At 40.9% G+C, this 22543-nt stretch overlaps 1 protein-coding gene across 2 annotated transcripts in view; it reads left to right on the top strand.

Annotated features, from left to right (window-relative positions):
- Positions 1-22543, top strand: part of FMN1 (formin 1) — a 474559-nt gene that overhangs the window by 296685 nt on the left and 155331 nt on the right. For both annotated transcript variants that reach the window (XM_088839831.1, XM_055435909.2), the window contains 4 exons: positions 4122-4251; positions 6721-6867; positions 7971-8030; positions 12043-12163. In XM_088839831.1, coding sequence (XP_088695957.1) covers positions 4122-4251; positions 6721-6867; positions 7971-8030; positions 12043-12163 — 458 coding nt within the window. The remainder of the gene's footprint in view (positions 1-4121; positions 4252-6720; positions 6868-7970; positions 8031-12042; positions 12164-22543) is intronic.

Here is a 22543-nt window from a genome sequence, read left to right as displayed (position 1 = left end):
GACAGAAATGTTAGCAGTCAGGGTTCCGAGGGATCATTAACCAATATTAGTCCCTTGGAAACAGTGGGCCTGTTGCGTCATTCCTGCTGAGTTACTGCTGTGCATGTGTGACCTCTGTGAGGTGCAGAATCTCTCTCCTATATACGGACTCTAGTTACAGTCCACCCTGGCAAGACCATCCGGCCTTAAGGACAGAAGGGGAAGGTCCCTAGTCTGTGGCTTTTTGGGGATATTTAGTCCTTCCTATCTCTGGCCCTAGCATAGACTAGTCCTAAAGGAAATCAGTCCATAAATATTCATGAGTACCATGAGCTAATAATGCCCAAGACCCGCTCCTTGGTGATGGGTAAAAGAGTGCTTATCCCTTCCCTTATGGGTAGAGTATAAAACCCAGGTGAGGAGAGGGGATAAGATGTTAGACATTTCATAGCCTTTGAGGTAACCTTCCCTAGTGGCTCAGACAGTAAAGAATCCTCCTGCAATGCAGGTGACCTGGCTTCGATCCCTGAGTTGGGAAGATCCCTTGGAGGAGAGCGTGGCAACTAACTCCAGTATTCTTGCCTGGCCGAATCCCCATGGACAGAGGAGCCTGGTGGACTATAATCCATGGGGTCACAAAGAGTCAGACATGACTGAGTGACTAAGCACAGTACAGCACATGCTTCTGGTACTTTCTCAGATAAATGGGAAATGGTGCTTTCCTCAAGTCTTTATTTTTCCCATATTTGCTACTCTAGTATTTCTCATCTTCACCTTCTGCTAGGTGACCAGGCCCCAAAGCCACAAATCATCCTGGACTCCTCTCAGTATCTCACAGGATGGGTCAGCTCCTCTGGGTCTGGCCACCTCAATTGCTTTCTAACCATTTGCCCCTGTACATGCACACTGGTGGCCCTCTCAGCTACCCCATTAGAATATCCCAGCTATTCCCAGCCTCAGATCCGCTATAACCTCCAGTGAATCATTCAAGCCTTGCCAGGACAATTTTCTAAAACAAAAAGCTGAAAGTGTCATTCTTCTGTTTTAAATCATTCATTCAGAGAAAGCTTGAAATCTTTGTTTTAGAATATGAAGCTCCATTTTAGCTTCTTCTCACCTTTGCCCATGAATGTTTGGCAGCCTGTCTAGGCTCTCGCTGGCAATTTCTCACATGTGACCTGCACAAGAACCAGAGGGCTGACATGGTCCTTCCAGGGCTCTGACTTCGATGCCCTGCTTGTGGCATCCATAGCTCCTGTTTTAGGTCCCATCACCAAGATCACTCGTCAAGCTCCATGGTAATTGTGGATTTATTTCTCAGGTGATCAAGAAGCAATTATGTATGACTTAAATTAGGTTCTCAGGTCTTAGCATGGTGCCTGACACACTGTAAATGCTTCATACACATCTAAAAACGGTAAAATTCTTGGTGACTGATGCTATAGTATTTTTGGTGACACATTTCCTAGAGTCCAATCTAAAAGTAATGTGAAATTTCTGAATTCCATTCCCGACTCAACTCTGGATACGTGTTTTGGCCCCTTCTCCGTACACAGAACATTGGGTCTTTAAGATTCTCTGAGAGCCTTCCTAGTGCCAGCCCTAATTCCAATAAAGCTTTGAGCCCAGGGAACCTTGTAGTTCTATTTCATTTTTTTCTGGGTAATACAAGTTAGTTGAGGCTGTGGGCTCATCTCCTTCTGTGGATCCTAAACCTCCTTTCTGGAGACTAGTTATAAATGACTGTTTATCCAGCATTTCCTTCTTCTCTTCCGAGTCCTTGCTGGTGAGTAGGGTGTTGATCTATATGTTCTTGCCATCAGTTCTCCACTCACTGTGTCCATTTAAACAAGAAAGTGTACCTTCTCTGGGATATAGGTCCTACTTTGGGAATAGTGTTTCACGGTCGCATTTGGAAAGGGAGAAATGCAGGGGGCTACCCTTGAGATATCTCTCAGCAGCATTTGAATATGTCAGACTTCCCAAGACTCACTCACAGGACCAGAGACCTCCCGGCCCACAAGCTTTTTACTGCTCATGTTTGTGAAAACTGGTGATACCCCTGATTTCAGTCATAAATGAATCAGTGGTTTGAAACTAATTTTAGCAAAGAAGCAATTTACATATAGTAATTTTTTCATCTTGCTCTGATCCAGAATTCCTTTGGGTTTCATTTTTATATCCCATCACATGGTCTTCGTAATAATCAGAAGTTACAAAACCTTAAAACAAAGGTATGTTTTCTTTTATGAGCATTCTTTGCTTCATCTCAGTGCCATTAAAAAGAAAAAGGATTATGACCTGGTTGTAGGATGAATAAGAAAAACAGTTGATTATTAGAATTATTATTAAAACCCAAGTGTCCCTAAACGAGGCACAGAGTATTAACTAAGAAAAGTTGGGGGTTATGGAAAAAAGGGGGCTCCAGCTTTGCTCCTATGTAAAAGTATTCTTGGTAAGAGATTACAAAATGTCAAGGTATTCATGTTACGATTTGACTAAGACTTTCAGAACTATCAGTTAATCATCATTTCAACCCCAGAATGGATTTAATAGCTGTTAGTGGATTCTCTTCTCTTCTGGATTCATTTCCAACTCTTTCCATCCATTTTAGTTTATACCCCTTCCTCGGGTGGTTGGCTTTGAGAATATGTAACTCTTCCAACTTAATTTTGCAAGGGGCTCCAGTGCCCAGCTGCTCAGACAGTGAGCTTCTATGTGTAGGTCAGGACTCACCTTTAGCTTTTAAGATCTGTCTTGCTGTAATTTTTGAGAAACTTTAGATTGTTCCCGCTTAATGAGTGCCTGCCTTGTTCCAAGCATGGAACTATGAACTCTTGTCTGTGTAAGTAAGTTGATGTGGAAAAGTAAACACCTGTAGAATAGAATCATTATGACTATTATAATTGATTGAACAGAAAAGTAATAGTAATCTCATTTTAGAAAGAGATTTCTTTTAATCACTTGCCTGTAGACATTTGCCTTGTCTTCACTTAGCCTGTGTTAATACACCATGAGAGAATACTGCATTATAAAGGGAGTCTATTGCGTTGTTTTCTTTTCTTTCAAACTGTTAAGATTAATGCTTCCCATTTGGGTTTAGTCTTATTTGGGAAGCAGAAGATAGATTACTTGACATGGTTCAGTATACTTGCATTAACTTTCAGTTCTTGACTTATACACCATATGTTTGTTCACCATTATAGAAACCCATTAATATATTTCTAATGTTTAAAAATTGTATACAGTTTTTAAATATTACTTTCCATTTACAGCTATCACAAAATACTGTCTATATTCCCTGTGTTGTAAAGTGTATCTTTGAGGCTATCTTATACCCAGTAGTTTGTACCTTCCACTGCCCTAGCCCTGTATTGCTCCTCCCCTACTGGTAACCACTGGTTTGTTCTCTGTATCTGTGAATCTGCATCTTTTTGGTTATCTTTTTAGATTCCACGTATAAGTGATATCATCTAGTACTTGTCTGTCTTTGATTTATTTTACTTAGCATAATACCCTCCGGGTCCATCCATGTTGCTGCAGATGATAAAATTTGTTCTTTTTATGGCTGAGTAGTATTCCATTGTGTGTATATGTGTTTAGGATTCCATTGTGCGTACATCTTCTTCATCCATGATCTATTCACGAACACAGGTTGCTTCCAACTCTTGGCAGTTGTAAATAATGCCACTATGAAAATTGGGGTGCATATATTTTTTCAAATTAGTGTTTTCAGTTTTTTTGGATATATACCCAGGAGTGGAATTTCTCGGTCAAAAGGTAATTCTGTATTTAGGTTTTTGAGAAACTTCCATACTGTTTTCCACAGTGGCTGCAACAATTTGCATTCCTACCAACAGTGTACAAGAATTCTCCTTTCTCCACATCCTTGTCGACATTTGTTAGTGTTCTTTTTGACGATAGCCATTCTGATGGGTGTTATATGGAAACCCATTTTGAAAAGTGGCTTTGTTGTCCACAGTAGAGAATATCCCTCGAGTTTGCTTATTTGATACCTTTTATGATGGTTCGATTGACATTGTCAAATAAGGAATGCTATCGTGGTAAATCATTTTCTGCTGTCTTTTTATTTCCCCTGTGACTGTGTATGAGGTCAGCTGATTCATTCTTAATTTTTACAGATTTTTGCGTGAGTTAGCCCAGATCCCTAATTTTGCTGAACGTGCCCAGTGCATCATCTTCAGATCTGTCTTTTCTGAGGGTATCACCGCCTTGCACCGAAAGGTGGAGATCGTCACACGAGCTTCTAAGGTATGTTTGCTGCCTAATTCAAGGGTAACTTTGCCTTTCTTAGGGGTGGAGGAGGGAGCTGAGAGTGGGAAAGATCAGCTTGAGTCCCTTTGTAGAAAACTTTTTGACTTAAGATTGTGTATTTCCCTGTGATGATTATCCCATAAGTTTGTGTGCATGCAGGTGAATGAGTAAGAAAGGAGATGCAGATTGATAGGGGATAAAGAAGGAGGAAAAAAATAACACTTTTACAGATTTCTCACATATTCCAAATACCTCCCAATATACATACTGGCCACTTAAAACCAACCTTAATAGTATAGTGTGTTTTCTACTCTGTCTAAGATTGCAAGAGATTTGCCTTAAACCAACGCACTGGATCATCTGAAATGTGTTTACATAGTGAAATATTGTAAGAAGATTCCAGAGACTTGATAAATGAAATAAATGATTATGGCAATGAGTGATGGGCCAATAAATTTTTGTTGGCTTCGTCCCACCGATGTTCTTTATAAATTCAACTTGGCATTTTCTCTCAGTGACCTACATCCTTAACCAGATGATGATCCTCCATAAATACTGTAGTGTTTAGTTGCTTATTTGAAGGCAAGTTTTTTTTCTCCCTTCAAAACATAAAAGATTTCAATAAAGAAAGCATAAATATCACCAAGGTATATAATATGCACCTTCTAATAAATAATGCCCTAAAAAGCAGGAGCAGAGGTCAACTTGGAGCTGCACTTGGTTTTCTGTCTTTACCCTGAAATAGAGGAAAATAAAGTTGACTGAAATTATAGAGAAGGGAGAAAAGTATCAATTTGAAAATTTGCACTTGGAGCCAAAGAATGAGAGAGAGAGAGAGAGGTGAAACAAACGAGAGAGGAAGCCGAAGAAAACCCCAAGAAGCTTGAAGTTGTAAAAGTTAACAGACAAATCAGCAAGCGCTTAATAAACAGAGCCTGTGACCTCGAAATACATTATTGCAGTTCACCTCTGAGGGTTATTTCCAGGGATAAGGAAGCGTAGGCATGCTGTTGTATCTCGCCGACATTTAACTTTGCTGTTTATATAGAGACAGTCCAAAACTAGATTCTCAAATGATCTTAAAACCTTTTCTATTTCAGTTCAGTTCAGTTGCTCAGTCGTGTCTGACTCTCTGCGAACCCATGAATCACAACACGTCAGGCCTCCCCGTCCATCACCAACTCCCGGAGTTCACTCAAACTCATGTCCATCGAGTCGGTGATGCCATTCAGCCATCTCATTCTCTGTCGTCCCCTTCTCCTCCCGCCCCCAACCTTTCCCAGCATCAGACTCTTTTCCAGTGAGTCAACTGGTCGCATGAGGTGGCCAGAGTATTGGAGTTTCAGCTTTAGCATCAGTCCTTCCAATGAACACCCAGGATTGATCTCCTTTAGAATGGACTGGTTGGATCCCCTTGCAGTCCAAGGGACTCTCAAGAGTCTTCTCCAGCACCACAGTTCAAAAGCATCAATTCTTCGGCGATCAGCTTTCTTCACAGTCCAAATCTCACATCCATACATGACCACTGAAAAAACCATAGCCTTGACTAGACGGAGCCATCAAATAAATACAAAACCTAACTGTAACAACTCTCTTGTTTCAATTTCTGAATCCTTTAAAATAAGTATTTAAAAAATAAAATTGGCTCAAATAGACATGTAATATTTAATGTTCAGTGTTAAAACATGTGCAGTTTGTAATTCATTGAAAGGATAAAAAATGATGGCTGTTAATCACTGCAGATGCTGATTGCAGCCATGAAATTAAAAGACGCTTACTCCTTGGAAGGAAAGTTATGACCAACCTAGATAGCATATTAAAAAGCAGAGACATTACTTTGCCAACAAAGGTCCATCTAGTCAAGGCTATGGTTTTTCCAGTGGTCATGTATGGATGTGAGAGTTGGACTGTGAAGAAAGCTGATCACCAAAGAATTGATGCTTTTGAACTGTGGTGCTGGAGAAGACTCTTGAGAGTCCCTTGGACTGCAAGGAGATCACTCCCGGGTGTTCATTGGAAGGACTGATGCTAAAGATGAAACTGCAATACTTTGGCCACCTCATGCGATGAGTTGACTCCCTGGAAAAGACTCTGATGCTGGGAGGTATTGGGGGCAGGAGGAGAAGGGGGCGACAGAGAATGAGATGGCTGGATGGCATCACCGACTCGATGGACATGAGTTTGAGTGAACTCTGGGAGTTGGTGATGGACAGGGAGGCCTGGCGTGCTGTGATTCATGGGGTCGCAAAGAGTTGGACACGACTGAGTGACTGAACTGAACTGATCTGAACATATTTTTTAAGACACTTACAGCTTAATGAAGTGTGTTTTCCGTTTCACCAATTGTAAATCCCGTTGGTAATAGGCCAGCAAACAGACTATCAGGTGCTTGGTGAACATTTGTTGTTGAATGAACATAGGTGCGTTTGGAGTTCAGCTTCATAATAATTGTTATTTTTTTCCCAGGGCTTGCTGCACATGAAGAGTGTAAAAGATATTTTAGCTCTCATTCTGGCTTTTGGAAATTATATGAATGGAGGAAATAGGACTCGGGGACAGGCAGATGGATATAGCTTAGAAATTCTGCCCAAACTCAAGGACGTCAAAAGTCGGGTATTTATTTTTCATATGAGTATCTGTCATTTGCCATCATTTTCCTTCTACCCCTTCAATTTTTCTTTTAAAGTATCCCTAGTTGTTTCATTCATCTCTGTCCTCCTCCTAGCAGTACGTTTTTTTTTCTTTGCTCTCTTTTGAATACAGGTTTTTCATGTTTGATCTTCTTTTGACGAAAAATTCCCAACATTCATTTGCTTGAAAGCACACAATTAGATGTTGAACCACCATGAGAGGATAAAACAGTGTACAGTATTAGCCATAGCACAAGACTTTGCATAGCACAAATTTAAAAATCTGTTTGAATTTGGTGTTAGCTACTTGTAATTTACTCACCCCTGAGTAGGGAGCGATGCTGAATCACCAAGGGAGCTGAGCGTTAAAATTACCCTTTGGTCCACAACAATTGGACTGGGGAGTCCACTGTCAACCCCTCTGAGCCTGATTATCATTTGGCTCCACACCCCTGCAGAGCTCTCTTTAGAAACAAGCAGCCCATAGCTAGGCATCCCCGTCAGGGGGCAGGGAGGGGGATTGGAGGGAGGGGAAACACACTGGCAAATTAGAGTTAGACCCACGTGAACAGGACACAAAGGCTGCCTTGTGGGAGGGCTTGCTCTCCCCTGGAGTCACAGGGTCATAAAGTGGCAGGGTGTTCCTTTTAAGCCATCTTGATTGTTTTTCATGCCATTAAGAACACACATTTTTTGAGAGGTGGGAAGGGAGGGATGGTTTTTCTGTTCTACTCCCTGGTTCTCTTTAGCACTCTCCTACCTCCTCCTCTCTTGGCTTTATGCCTGAAAATATTGAGACAGTCTTTTGGTTGGTTGGTTGCTTGTCATAGCCATTACCTCAGAGGTCTTATGGATTATCTCTTTGGGTTTTCTCCCCCTCAAAGGAAAAGTGTAGTGTCATTTCTTTCTATAGATGCCATTAAAAATGAATGGGACAAGAAGGAAAATTTCACCAGTATCAAACAGAATCAAGACTCAGTATCACAAAAGTATGAGAGTTACAAAATGAGATTTCAGTTCTTTGACTGTATACTAGGCAGAGTCTCCTGTGAAGGATATTCTTTTAAGCTTCTCTTTTAAACCTAGGATAATGGGATTAATCTGGTGGACTACGTGGTGAAATATTACCTGCGCTACTATGATCAGGTAAGGAATGGCATTATGTGGAAAACTGCACCTAATGGGGTTTCAACTCCTTCACATTGCTGGCATTCAGAAATTGGATGATGGCTGGATGGATGAATTTCAAGTCCAACATAGAATTTGAGAGCTCTCCAGCCTCCTTGGTTTACAGATGGGAACACTGGAGCCAAGAGAATTTAGTTGACTCTTGTGAAGGGAAGCATTATTCAGTGGTACAAATCTACTGCCTCTTAATCTGCTGTGTAACACAGCTTCAGAGAGATCCGTAGTCACCTCAGTGCCTTCTGACCAGATTGTGAGGGTTCCTGTGAAACCTATATCCATTCAGTAATTGGTTATATTTGAAACTAGATTCTGGGCTGCAGACCAAAATTTAGGAACTTAATATGCAGTAATACCCAATACTTTATCAGCAGTGTTCATTGGTGAACAAGTTAAAGACGTGGAATTTAAATCCATCTTCCCTGCTTAAATTACACTGGCCATTAGAAATAAAAATTTGTGTGAGAATCCACCTGAGCACCATTTTCTATGTTTTATTCCTTCTCATTAAATCGAGAACAAGGAGTCCTAGCTTTGAGAAGAAAGAGGTACTATTGTAAGTTGTTGAGAAACCTAGCAGCCAATACATGGAAAAAGTCTTGGGAAAATGTTGTCAGGAGTCCCACTTAACTATCCACAAAGGCAGAATTTTTCCTAGGTACCAAGGGAAGAAAAGTCGATTCGAGGGTATCCTTTTCAAAAGGCCTGCAATTTCATGCAGAGGACAGGCTAAGCACAGATCAAGCCTTTCATCATCTCTCCTCCCCTCCTGGTGGGTTTATCTGACTGTCTGCGATGTAGGTGCTTGATACATACTTACTGAGTTGAATGTACTGTAAATATCCACAAGCATGTAGTCAGTAGCATCTGTGAAGAGTTAGATGAGTGGAGGTGACAGCTGTTTTCTGAGCAGAACAGGTGTGTTGAGCTTGAGGCAGTGTCTGTCCACCCACAGTTCTGACAATAGGTACCAGAGTGGCAGAAGAACTATCCCGAGGAGTCTTGGGGTGGCAGTTCAAAGTTGACACAAACAGATTTATGCAGTCTCTGTCTCAACCATCCTTCCTACGCAGATGCACTGTGTAGGAAGGATGAAATTTGCCTATGGAATTTGACTCCTGATGAAGAGAGCTGAACCCAGTGGAATCAGCTTCACAGAGGAAAATGTTAAAATAGAATAAGATTAGTTTCAGAAATCCTAAAGGAAATCAACCCTTATATACTCATTGAAAGGACTGATGCCGAAGCTGAAACTCCAATATTTTGGCCACCTGATGTGAACAGCCAACTCATTGGAAAAGACTCTGATGCTGGGAAATATGAGGGCAGGAGGAGAAGGGGGTGACAAAGGATGAGGTGGGTGGATGGCATCACCAACTCAACGGGCATGAGTTTGAGCAAACTCCAGGAGATAGTGAAGGACAGGGAAGCCTGGTGTGCTGCAGTCCATGGGGTCTCAAAGAGTCAGACACCACTTGGCAACTGAACAATAGGATGGTCCAGTTTAGGAAAAATAAGGCAACAGCTGTGTGGTGCTCTCTCAGTTTTTCACTGTGCAGAATGAATTTCACTCAAGAGTGTGCGATTATGTGATTTATAAAATCATCCCTTCCCTCTTCGGAGCCTAAGTGATGATGTTTGTGGTTAGTGGTAAAGAGCAATTAGCGGAAGAAAGGTGACTCTTGCTCCAAGCTTCCTTCTACTCATGGCTGATTTTTGGTCCAAGTTGAGGTATATGTGAAGTTTAAAGAAACCCTTCTAGGGCCATGTCTTTTGAACTCTGAGCAACTTTCATAAGAGCTACTACTAAGCTGATTTGCTCAGCAGCATTTTCTCGTTTTCTACTTGAAAAAAAGAAACTGAGACCAAATCTGATAAAAAGTTTTGAAGACTAGAAAGAGATATGCATGAGTTCTTCCAATGTTGATTACTGTGGAATTTTGTGGCAAGCATCTTAGATGTTATTCCATCTTGACACTCATACTGGGGTACTGTTTCCATTGCTTTTTAGAGCAGTAACATCAGTAAGGGAAAGTGAAAAATAGTACACTGATCATGTAAAACATTGTTCTGATCAAATGAGGACAGCCAACTCATTGGAAAAGACTCTGATGCTGGGAAATATGAGGGCAAATGAGGAAAACCACTCTCTTCTAGCATTACAGATGGGGCCAGATGTCTTAAAGGAAGAGGAAAGGACCCAGGGAATTCTTGAAATCACAAGAAAAGAGAGTGATAAGGTAGATGACCCCTGTCCAAGATGCAGACTTTCCAGAACAGTGTTCCATAAGCTATCTGTAATAGTGCCAAAGTTTTATTGGTAGACCTGATGGTGAGTACTCAACTGAGAACAAGACATAATTCCTGCCTTCAAAGTGTTTATAGTCTACTGGGGAAGACACTAAGCTAATAAGGAAATTTTTAAATTAATGTTGATAAGTGCTGTGATACGGGAAGTAGCAGGGGCTCTTGGAAACATCTAAGTGCTGGAGTTCTGGGGAGAGCTTTAAGGAAGTGCTGTTTTGAGACTTGAAGAAGTATGAACCAGGACATGTGAGGAGGGCCTGGGGAAGGATTTGGAAAGAGACAGTTTTGTAGACAAAAGTCTACAAGCAAGAGATTGTGGCCTGTTCCTTTATGTTCTGAAAGTCTAAGAGTGAGGAAGTTAGAGATAGGAGAAGGGAGAAATCAGGTTGGAGATGGAGACAGAGGCCAGATCATAAAGTGCCTTGTAAAGCAGTTGTAGAGTTTGGAATTAGTCCTAATGGCAGTAGGGAAGATGGAATGTGAAGGAGAGCTGGCAGAATAGCCTGTGTGGAGAGAAGCACAAGTGAAGACGGCCTGAGATATGTAAGACGGAAAGCTTACATTGAACAACTCGGGGAGAAAGCAGGCTGGACTGGAAAAGATAGTTGAGGCTGCGCTTCTGCCCGTATGCCTACAGGTTGTGCACCTCTGGATGTTTCTCTGCTGAGATCCTCTCTTAGCTGTAGTTGTGAAGTTTGTCAGCACTCTACCAGCCATGCCTTTGTAAACACCTACTAAGATAGATCTTGCCGGGTGGCTCAGATGGTAAAGAATCTGCCTATAATGCAGGAGACCCAGGTTCGATGCCTGGGTTGGGAAGATCCTCTGGAGAAGAAAATGGCAACCTACTCCAGTATTCTTGCCTGGAGAATTTCATAAACAGAGGAGCCTGACAGGCCACAGTCCATGGGGTCCCAAAGAGTTGGACACGATTGAGCAACTAACACTTTTATATTTCCGTGGCAAACAATGTTAGGAGAATCTTTACAAATATGTGAATAATTTAATCACACATGCACACACAAACACATGCACGAGCTTTAAACTGCAGAGGAAGGTAGGTAAGAGCATAAATGAATGCAGTTGTTTCTCCCACTTCAGTGCTGCCGAGTCCAGTACCTTCTAATTCACACCCATGGGCATGCCCCAAAGATGAGTTATCTAATTGCTACCATGTGAAGCTCAACAGGGACTTTCAGTTTAAGCACTTTCATGTGTTATCCCTATACCTTTTTCCATGGGAATAGAGGGTCTAAGGTTAGGACATATCTGACCATTTTCTGTTTGATTAAAACCCAGCCCAGGGACTTGCCTGGCAGTGCAGTGTTTAGGACTCCCAGGTTCCACTGCAGGGTGCACAAGTTTGATCCCTTGGTCCAGGAATTATAAGCCAACATGCCATGAGGCACAGTCAAAAAATAAATTAATTAAAAACATTAAAACCCTAGCCCATGCCATAGCCGTAGCCTTGGCCTCAGTGCCAGTAAGGCCAAAATGATAGTACAAAAGACATAAAAGCACTTCAAAGTAACCAGCCCAAAGTTAGCAATAGCAGGGGATCTTTGCTATGATTCTTATCCGACTATCCAAAAAAAGGTGTTTTAGAATTTCAACTGAAAGTGACAACTGGGAAGTATAACGTACTTTTGTTTACCATATATTCTAGGAAGCAGGGACGGAAAAGAGTGTTTTCCCCCTGCCTGAACCACAGGATTTCTTCTTGGCTTCTCAAGTCAAATTTGAAGACCTTATAAAAGATTTGAGGAAACTGAAGAGGCAACTAGAAGGTAATGGGAACCGTTATTATGATCATAGATATTTTTTAAATGGTTGAAGAGGATGATATCTCTCTGGCTCGAGGAATGGAATTGGTGAGAGCTCGGTTACACAGTCTTTGGGACACTCCCATCTCTGTACCATTTGGAGTCACGTTATTTACACATCTTTCTCTCTTGTTAGTGTTAATCAGGGCTTATTAGATATGTATCTTGTTACCTATATTTTCCAACGTGTAATAGATATAATTTTAATAATAATAGTTACAGCAACTCTTTGTGGTTTTTTTTTTTTTTTTTAATTCTTACTGTGGTCTTATTTGATTCTTCTAACTAGGGTAAGAAGGTAAAGATAACCCAAATAAGCAGGAACTACACTAACTCCATTTTATAGATGAGAAAAATGAGGCTTAGAAAAGCTGGATTCACAAAGCCAGAGAGAGGCAGATTAGATCTAATTAGAAAATCTCATGCTTTGTGTTTTCTAAGCTAGTTTACTATGCTGCCTTATCTCTCTTTCTCTCTTGCTGTCACGCAAAATGCACACACACATTCCTATATATTTTGTTTATGTATATAAGTCTAATAGTGATGGCAGGACCCATAGTAAACAGTCTATTTTAGTTTAATTTACATTTTTAATTATCCAAAGCAAAATGCTGAAAGCTCTTTTTGGCTTTTTTAAAAGGTGAAAATATGTCTCTGTTGGGCAGGAATTTTCCTTTGGCATCTCTCGAGTCTTGTGTTTTCACAGTGGAGACATCTCCTTGTCCAAGAATATAAATACTTGCCTCAGAGCTTGTATAACTCCTATTGAAGAGCTCTGCAGAGGATTTAGGGAGCGTGTTAATGTGGAAATGGAGCCCAGAGCGCCAAAAGCAGAGCTTGAGGAAATGAAGAGCTTGCACCAGGAATATTTTTACACTAAGACATAAAATAAACATTTTAAAAATGTTTATTGTGAAAGAGTACTCAGAAATCTAAGTCTTAGACGGAGGACAGCTTGGAAATGCAAGTAAAGTGGGAAAGATCTGCTCCCGGTGGCAGGGCGAGCCATTTATTTTTACTTTAGGCATAAAACTTACTTAAATAAGGATGGTGGTTACAACTGAATATTTTTACCTTGTAAATGATTTTTAAAGGAACATGTGGAGTTTCTTTTTCCTCCTGTTGATGTGGTCAAGAGCGTGAATTCAACCAAATGGATGTTTTGTTCAGGAATGTGATCTGTGAACACATGATCGTTCTTTTTCCTCTCCTCAAAAACAGTTTTTTTCCTTGACTGAGATGAGCTTGATTCTTATTGTAAGAAAGTGGAGTAAGCCATCACATATCAGTACTTTTCTGTCCCTCTTCAATGGCAGAATCAGGGCCAGACCAGTCTTCAAGGTAGCTGTTGCTGTAGCAGAGAGGACCTATGCTTGTCCAGTACATGTATATGTTAGATATTTAGGCTCCTCTGTCCATGGAATTCTCCAAGCAAGGATACTGGAGTAGGTTGCCATTTCCTTCTCCAGGGGATCTTCCTGACCCAGGGATCGAACCCACATCTCTTGTGTCTCCTGCATTGGTAGGCCTACTCTTTGCCATCTGAGCCACCAGGGCTGTCCCTGACTGCCCGTCCTCTCTTGTGTCTTGGTCCCTGTGAGACCACCGCCTGCCCTCTCATGTAGCCCCCGAGCAGAAACCTGATCTGTATTGGATCTTTCCTCTTTGTCTGCTTTCCCTCCATGGGCTCTCTTTTATCAGGCGTCCTGGCTCGGCCCCCTGCCTTTGATGTCTCTGTGTGTTTGATGATAAATAACAAAGGGAAAAGAAGAGTGAATTCGGAGGACAGTGGAGAAGCAGGGATGTACCTTATTTTCTCTAGGGTGATCCATGGTGTCATTCCAGATCTCTGAGGACTCAACTGATAGTTTCCTCAGGCAATCTTAAGGACATACAGGAACTTCTGAAGCTGGAGGAGCTGCCTTATGCAGGAAAACTGAACAATACCTCAGCTATTTTTCTTCTTTGGGTGGCATGTCATCGGAAGACATGAAGTTCACCACCAAGGCAAATGAGGAAACCGGGGCTGCCCCACACACATTGAATATTTAAACAAAAATGCCCTGCTAATCTTTAGAGATGCCAGTGTTTTTAATACATGAAAGGTACCTAGTAAATATTTAAAGAAAATACAGACCATGGGTTCTCTAATGAATTTCTCGTTCTTCCAAATCCCATCTGGCGAGATGGCCAGAGTCGTGGCGGCCTGTTTCATCTCCCGTCCCCATTCAGGCTTCAGCTCCGTTTCCATAAGGCCTGGGTGTGAGCCGAGATTGAATGTTTAATTGAAAAGGACATAATTTTCACACATACAGCAAAGATTTGATGAGGCTTTGAGGTTTATTGTAGCCATTAAAATGTCGTGGCTGCTGGCAAAACCCCAGAAAATGTCTAAAGCTAAACCAGATGTGATTAGCAAATTTCAAGAAGGCTCAGGCCCTAGTTCTCCGGGCAGCCATAGACTTTGAAAAGAAAATCGTCTTGGGTAGCAAGAACCACACCTTAACAATGGAGTGGAAGTTAAATGATGGTTTTTGGTTGTATAGATGTTGCTGATAGCAGTAGAGGTTGTCAATGAGCGTCTTTCCTAGAGACCAGAACTTCCACTGGCACTTTTATGTAGGGAGACATAGCAGGGAATTGAAGATAGTAGTATCCACTACAATTTATTGCGTGACTATTATCAGGCACTTTCCAGAGAGCGTCTCTTTAAGTCCTTACAATGATACTGTGAAGCCGATACCGTTATACAGTCCTCACAAGAGGAAGAAATGGAAGTTCATGTTGTGCTCAGGTGACCTGCCAGGTTACTTCACAGCTGATGACCTAGTCGCATGTTGAAACTGGATATGACTCTAAGGCCTGTTACTCACAACATATCCCGCTGCTGCCCCAGAAGTCTCCATAATCTGGTCAGAGGTCACAGCAGAAAGATAAATATTCCTAGAAAATGCATAGAGCCTCGTAAGGAAACAAATGACAGAGTTAGTGAATGAGTGTGTGTGAAAGCACAAGAACCTCCTCCAACTGTATGTATTGATAGACCCTCAGATCACTTAGAGACATGGGAAAGAACTTTGTGTGTGGGGTGGGGTTACATGGTTGGAGGAGACATCGGAGAGATGGGTTATCAAGGTGAACAGTACTGCACAGGACGAGGAACTCAGACTTTAGAGTCAGAGGTACACTTTCTACTGGCAGCCCACTCTAGTATTCTTGCCTGGGAAAATCCCAGGTTTGCAACTCCAGGGAGTGTAGCCCTTCCAGGCTCTTCTGTCTATGGGATTTTCGCAGGCAAGAATACTGGAGTGGGTTGCCATTTTCTCTTCCAGGGGATCTTCCCAACCCAGGGATCGAATCCACATCTCTTATGTCTCTTGCATTGGCAGGCAGTTTCTTTACCGCTAGTGCCACCTGGGAAGCCCAGATAAAAAGTATTATTTCACCTGAATTTTTTTTTTTTAAGGGCAGTTATAACACCTGCATCATCAGAGGTAATGAATGCATAGTCCCTTAGTAAGGAAAGCTTCAGTATAGCTGATTAATAGTACATACCTTTTACTGGAAAACACATACCTTGTGGAATCAGGCCCATAGTGTTGAGGGCCAACTGACTGTGTTCATGGAGAACCTAATTCCCAGAGCACTACAGAACAAGTTGTTAGTGATCGTGAATGTGTTCTTTGTCTTGTTTATTGTCAGATATCCCTTCAGACAGTAATTTTTATTTCCCTGATACTTTGGTGATAGAAGTCATACCTGGGAGCAAACAACAGGAGTAACTGCTCTCTGCGTCATCCCTTGACCTTGTTTGCTAGCTAGCACTTTGAAGGTGCTCTTACAAACCCATCTGTGGTAGGCAGAGTAATGGCTCCCAAAGATGTCCAAACCCTGCTCCCTGGAGCCTGTGACTTTATTACCTTACATGGCAAAAGGGGACTTTGCCGACCTTGAGATGGGGAGATTATCCCAGACTAGCCAAGTGGGCCTAATCTAATCACACAGATCTTTAAATGAATCTTTAAAAGCTGACAACTTTCTCTGAGATCAGCGGGAGATACTACAGTAGAATGATCAGAGAGATGCAGTGTTGCTGGCTTGGAAGATGGAGGAAGTGGGCAGTGAACCAAGGAATGTGGGAAGCCTCTAAGGCTGGAAAAGGCAAGGAACAGATTCTCCCTAGAGCCTCCAGAAGGGAATGCAGCCCTGTCAACACCTTGATGTCAGCTCAGTGAGACCCATGTCAGACTTCTAACATACGAAACTATGAGGTAATATATTTGTATTGTTTTAAGCCATTTAAGTCTTTGGTAATTTGTCATAATAGCAATAAGAAACACGCCATGAAATGCATTCTTTCTGATTGTGCCAGTTAAAACCAGTCACACACATGCATGCACGCGCACATACACACACACCATTGCTGAGGCCCTACACACACACACACACACACACACACCCCATTGCTGAGGCCCTAGATGTAGGATTCCCCAGCAAGTGACTCTCACCAGTATTGCATGAAATGTGAATTGGTGCTCTCTAAAAAAAAAAAAAAAAAAAAAAGGACTGTAGCTCCATAAACCTGGAAATGCTGTATACTAAAAACAAATCACAAGGATACAGTGCACATGAACTTATTCAAGGTTCTTGGAAGTCCTGCAATTTTCAAAAAAACAAACAGAAACAAACAGGTTTAATCCTGTTTGAAGCAAGATTTCTCAAAACATCAAACATTGTTTTTTTCTTTCACTGAACATACTTAGTATATGTCATAGAATATGTTTTCCATTAAATACAGTTTAAGAAGAAGGGATGTTGATATTGCTATTAATTCTTAATATGAAGAACACAGCTGTTGGTTAAATGGTCATCCCTGGTTGATCTTCATAGGTGTAACTGTGATAAAGAGACCTATACAAGCATGCTTCATACTCCCAAGCTTCATTACCCTACAAGGGTTTGTTATCCACATAAACAAATATAGTAGACATCCTCTCTGATGTCTTGATGCTTGAAAGCCAAAATGAACAACTTTTGTGTTACTCAGAATTATTCTAGTATGATATCACTGCCCCCAAATCCACATTTGTGTGACATGTTCCAATTTTATTATTATTATTTAAATAATTATATTGTTATTTAAATAATCATAAAAATTATTTCTGGGTTTCAAAGTAGAACAGCCAATTTTTTTGTTGTTGTTGGAAAGGATAGGAACTTTTCAGATAGGTGTTGAGAAGTCAGCCTATTGTGAAAATTTAAGGATAAAAATAAATTGCCCTTAATAGCTAAGAAAACTTACTTGGTATCCCCTATCATTAAGGGAAGGATATTTGATCAACTAACTATGTACTAAATCTTGACTTGAAAATGATGCATTATTAACCCTGCTACTGCATATATAAATTGGGAAAATGTAATGAGTAGTTAGGACTTCCCTAGTGGTTCAGATGGTAAGGAATTTGCTTGCATTGAGGGAGACCCAGGTTTGATCCGTGGGGCAGGAAGATCCCCTGGAGAAGGGAACGGCTACCCACTCCAATATTCTTACACTCAGGGTAAGATAATCTAACTTGTTTGAAAATGTTGGCAGAGATGCAAGTGAGAATGTGTGTGTTCATGTGTGTTTTAAGATAATTCTGATGATGTTCTTTTCTCTAAACATTTTAGACTATATTTGAACATGTCCTTTCTTATGTATCATTTAGAAATATTTGGGAATAGACTTACACAGTTTCAGAGAGGCAAAGAGTCTCTGTTAACTTTTTTGATATTTGTTATCGCTCTATAAATGTTTATCCTTCAAATGTTTATCCTGAAATGTTAACTCTTTTAAGCCTTCTGTAAATGAGATGCTGTGTGAAATGTGTAGTCCAGGCATTCAATAAACACTGAAGTCTTTATTCTAAATATGAATAGTAGTAAGATCTCTAACTTGACATTGAAATATATTCATCACCTCTTCCGACATTTTCAATCCCCATGTCCTTATTTTAGTAGAGTGACCAGATTATCCCAGAAGGATCCAAACGAACCTGTTTTGTATGAAATTAGTATCTGAATATTCTACCTCTAAAGTTAAATTACAGAAGGATGTAAATTCATACATACATGAAAGTAACAACTTAAACAGGAGATGTGGTTTTCTTTGGTATTTTTTTACTATAGTCAGCATGTCTTCCAGATGAAGTTGGTAGATTGAACTCATTCACTTAGCTTCACTCCTTTCTAAAAGCCCACAAAACAAAAACATTTAGAGGCACACAGTCAAAACCAATATAATCAGCTACAAGAGGAGGAATTAGGGAGGGAGCACACACATACACATATATAAACAGGAAATGAGAACATTTTTACGTAGTAAGTTGCTTATGGCCCTGGACACAGACTAGTGTGGTGGCAATAGTTTAACAATTTGGATATGAATATGAAATCATGCAATTAAAACTAGTTTCAAAAACATAAGTTATAGTCAACTGTCAACTATAGGCAGCTAGATTAGTGAGGTTAAGGATCAGTGATAGTCCATAAAACATTAATGCATCATTTTTCACAGTAATCTCTATGAGTCAGCTATACTATTTACATGTTGGAAACCCTTCCCTGTTTGAAACTACATAGTAAACAGTAGACCAGCTACTGTTTCCCCCGCAAGGTGGAAACAGTCCTCATCTTTAACTCACTTAACTTCATAAACGAATTAGTGTCTGGGCAAATACATTGATGAGATGGTATTAGTGAGGTGATGAGGGTGAGATGAGTTTGGAACTCTGCGCACTGATAGCATCAGGGAGGGAACCTGCCTGCAGGAGAGTTGGTGTCCCCAGTGATGAAGAGAGGGCAGACGGTGAGTTACCAGAACTTGTACTTCATCTTGCCCTTGACCACTTTTTAACTTGGTAAATGTTTAACTTGGAATTTTGTGTGGTATCCATCCCTCTTCCTATTACTATAGTTAATGAAGAATTGACTGAGAGATGAAGAGAAATGCTAATAACTGGTATTGCTGATCTAATGAATATTCAAGTTTGTTCCACTGGAGGCAGGAGGAAGGGTCCTGTCTCCCGCACGGCCATGTTGGCACCTCCCCAGCCAGGGTCTGTCCAACTCTTGGATGAAAGTATGGTATTTTGCAGACTTAGTCAGTACTGTTGAGCCCCACACAGAACTTGAGAAGAGTGATGGCCTATTGATATTATCTCAGGAAGGAAAAAAGACCATTTAAAGAAGGTCTGAAGTGGCTGTTCCCTTGAATTTGCAATAGACAAGGTTTGGAGCCTACCAAGCAGTGGGTGGAGGGGATTTCAGTGGAGCATTCTGCACTCCATGCGTATAATATGGAGGTACCCTTAGTATTGCCAGATCTAGTAAATGAAATCCAGGAGGCCCATTTAAATCTGAATTTCAAACAAACTAGACTTTTAAAAAGTGTGTTTTAAATAATGCACAATACTTATACTAAAAGAATTATTCCTTGTTTATCTCGAATTCACATTTAACTTGGTGTCCCAGCTTTTATCTGACATTTCTATAGAGAATTTAAAAGCAATAATAAAACCAGCTGAAATTTAGTTCCTTTTATTGAAGTATAGTTGATTTACAATGTATTAATTTCTGCTGTACAGCAAAGTGATTCAATTATATATATGTATATTCTTTATCATATTTTTTTAAATTATGGCTTATCACAAAATATTGAGTATAGTTTCCTGTGCTATACAGCAGGACCTTGTTTTTTTATCCATCCTATATATATTAGCTTGCATCTGCTAATCCCAAACTCCCAATCTCTCCCTCCCCCATTCTCCCACTCCCATAACAACCACAAGTTTGTTCTCTATGTCTGTGAATTTGTTTCTATTTCATGTATGTGTTCATTTGTGTCAATTTTCGATTTCACACGTAAGTGATATTATATGGTATTTGCCTTTCTCTTTCTGACTTACTTCACTTAGTATGATAATCTCTAGGTCCATCCATGTTGCTGCAAATAGCATTAGTTCATTCTTTTTTATGACTGAGTAATATTCCATTCCAAGCTGGAATCAAGATAGTCAGGCAAAAGAAACATCAACACCCTCAGATATGGGGATGATACCACCCTAATGGCAGAAAGCAAAGAGGAATTGAAGAACCTCTTGATAAGGGTGAAGAAAGAGAGTGAAAAAGCTGACTTAAAACTAAATATTAAAAAAACTAAGATCATGGCATCCAGCCCCATTACTCCATGGCAATAGAAGTGGAAAAGTTGGAAGCAGTGACAGATTTCCTCATATTGGGCTCTAAAGTCACTGCAGGTGGTGACTGCAGCCATGAAATCAGAGGAAAAATGCTTCTTGGTAGGAAATCTGTGACAAACCTAGACAGTATTTTGGCAGAGGCATCACTCTGCCAACAAAGGTCAGTCTAGTCAAGGCTGTGGTCTTCCCAGTGGTCATGTATGGTTGTGAGAGCTGGACCATAAAAAAGGCAGGGTGCCAAAGAATTGATGCCTTCGAACTGTGGTGCTGGAGAAGACTCCTGAGAGTTCATTGGATAGCGAGGAGACCAAACCAGTCAATCTTAGAGGAAATCAACCCTGAATACTCATTGGAAGGACTGATGCTGAAGCTAATACTCTAGTACTTTGGTCATCTGATGAGAACAGCTGACTCATTGGAAAAATCCCAGATGCTGGGAAAGATTGAGGGCAGAAGGAGAAGAGGGTGTCAGAGGATGAGATGGCTGGATGGCATCACCAATGCAATGGACATGAACTTGGACAAACTCTGGGAGATGGTGAGGGACAGGGAGGTCTGATGTGCTGCAATCCGTGGGGTTACAAAGAGTAAGACACAACTGGGTGACTGAACAACAACAGTATTCCATTGTATATGTATACTATATCTTCTTTATCCATTTATCTATCAGTGGACAGTTAGGTTGCTTCCATGTCTTGGCTATTGTGGATGGTGCTGCTGTGAACATAGAGGTGCATGTGTCTTTTCGAATTATAGTTTTGTCTGGATATATGCCCAGGAATGGGGTTGCTGGGTCATATGGCAACTCTCGTTTTAGTTTTCTAGGAAACCTCCATACTGTTTTCCATAGTGGCTATACCAGTTTACATTCCCACCAACAGTGTAGAAGGGTTCCCTTTTCTCTACACACTCTCCAGCATTTGTTATTTGTTGACTTTTTAATGATGGCCATTCTGACTGGTGTGAGATGGTACCTCATTGCAGTCTTGATTTGCGTCTTTCTAATAATTAGTGATATTGAGCATCTTTCCGCGTGCTTATTGGATATCAAAAAACACATCTCCCATGCATCCATCCTCAGGATGCTACCAGAGAATGTGTTTTACAATGAAATAGGAATGCAAAGGTGATAGGAAATGAAAAGTCCAACAGAAAAGGGAAGTGATGGTCTTACTCCAGAATAGACAGAGAGCCTAGATGACAGGCAGGCATGGAGAACGTAAATTAGGAGGGAAATCATTCATTCTGAGGATGAGAGAGTTGGAAGGAGGATGTTTAGGACAGATAAGTTAATCAAAATGTACATGTCTCAGCTGGGACTGGAAGTTGCTTAAGTTTATAGTGATGGCAAAACTGAGTATCAGCCTAACCAAGTCGTGGCAGTACTGCATCGAGAGGAAGCTCATGTGTGTGGTGGATGTGAGGGGAGGAAAGAGGATCACCGTTTTCAGTGCATAAAGAGAAAAATCAAAAGATGCCAGTAGCTGCTTGTTAGAGACATGCAGTTAAGTGCTCAACTAAGCAGGTAAAATTGGTATAAATGGTTGCCTCTGGAGAGGAAGAATTGGGTGAAGTCGTTGGGCTGGATATTCATAGGATGCATAGCATCCATTTATTCTTTTAACTCTATGCATGTATAACTTTGATAAATGTACAGAACCAAAGATAACAATAAGCCAAAGCATTTGTAGGTGATAGTTTAGTTCAGTTTCAACAGCAAAGGCTGGTGTGTTGAAAGCAGTACTGGCCAGGGTTTAAAAGAGATGCAGTTGAAAACATTATTTCTGCCTTTTCCTAACCATGTGATCAGTCCTGCAACTCTGACAAATCACTTAACCTCTGTGAGCCTCCCCTGGAAAAAGTAGAGCTGCTAACCCAGCCTGCCCAACTCAGAGGGAAATCGGAAGGGTCAGAGGAGCAGATGGGTGAGGATGGTATTTGGGCAGGTGTGGGAGGTATTATCTGAACTCATCGAGAAGCTGAGTAGTTTGCAATTTGCTCCGTTTGTATTGGTTTGTCCTAGTAGAGAGAAGGGAATTGATCCATTAGGACAAGCCTGGCTAATTTATCACTGTTTAGGAAGCTCCAGAAAATGCGACTGGAC

This window comes from Moschus berezovskii, chromosome 9, assembly GCF_049115385.1.
Source record: "Moschus berezovskii isolate FMDL1 chromosome 9, NW_MosBer_1.0, whole genome shotgun sequence".
NCBI classification, from domain to species: domain Eukaryota; kingdom Metazoa; phylum Chordata; class Mammalia; order Artiodactyla; family Moschidae; genus Moschus; species Moschus berezovskii.
Note: the sequence above shows the minus strand (reverse complement) of the source record. Positions and strands in the feature narration are given on the sequence as shown.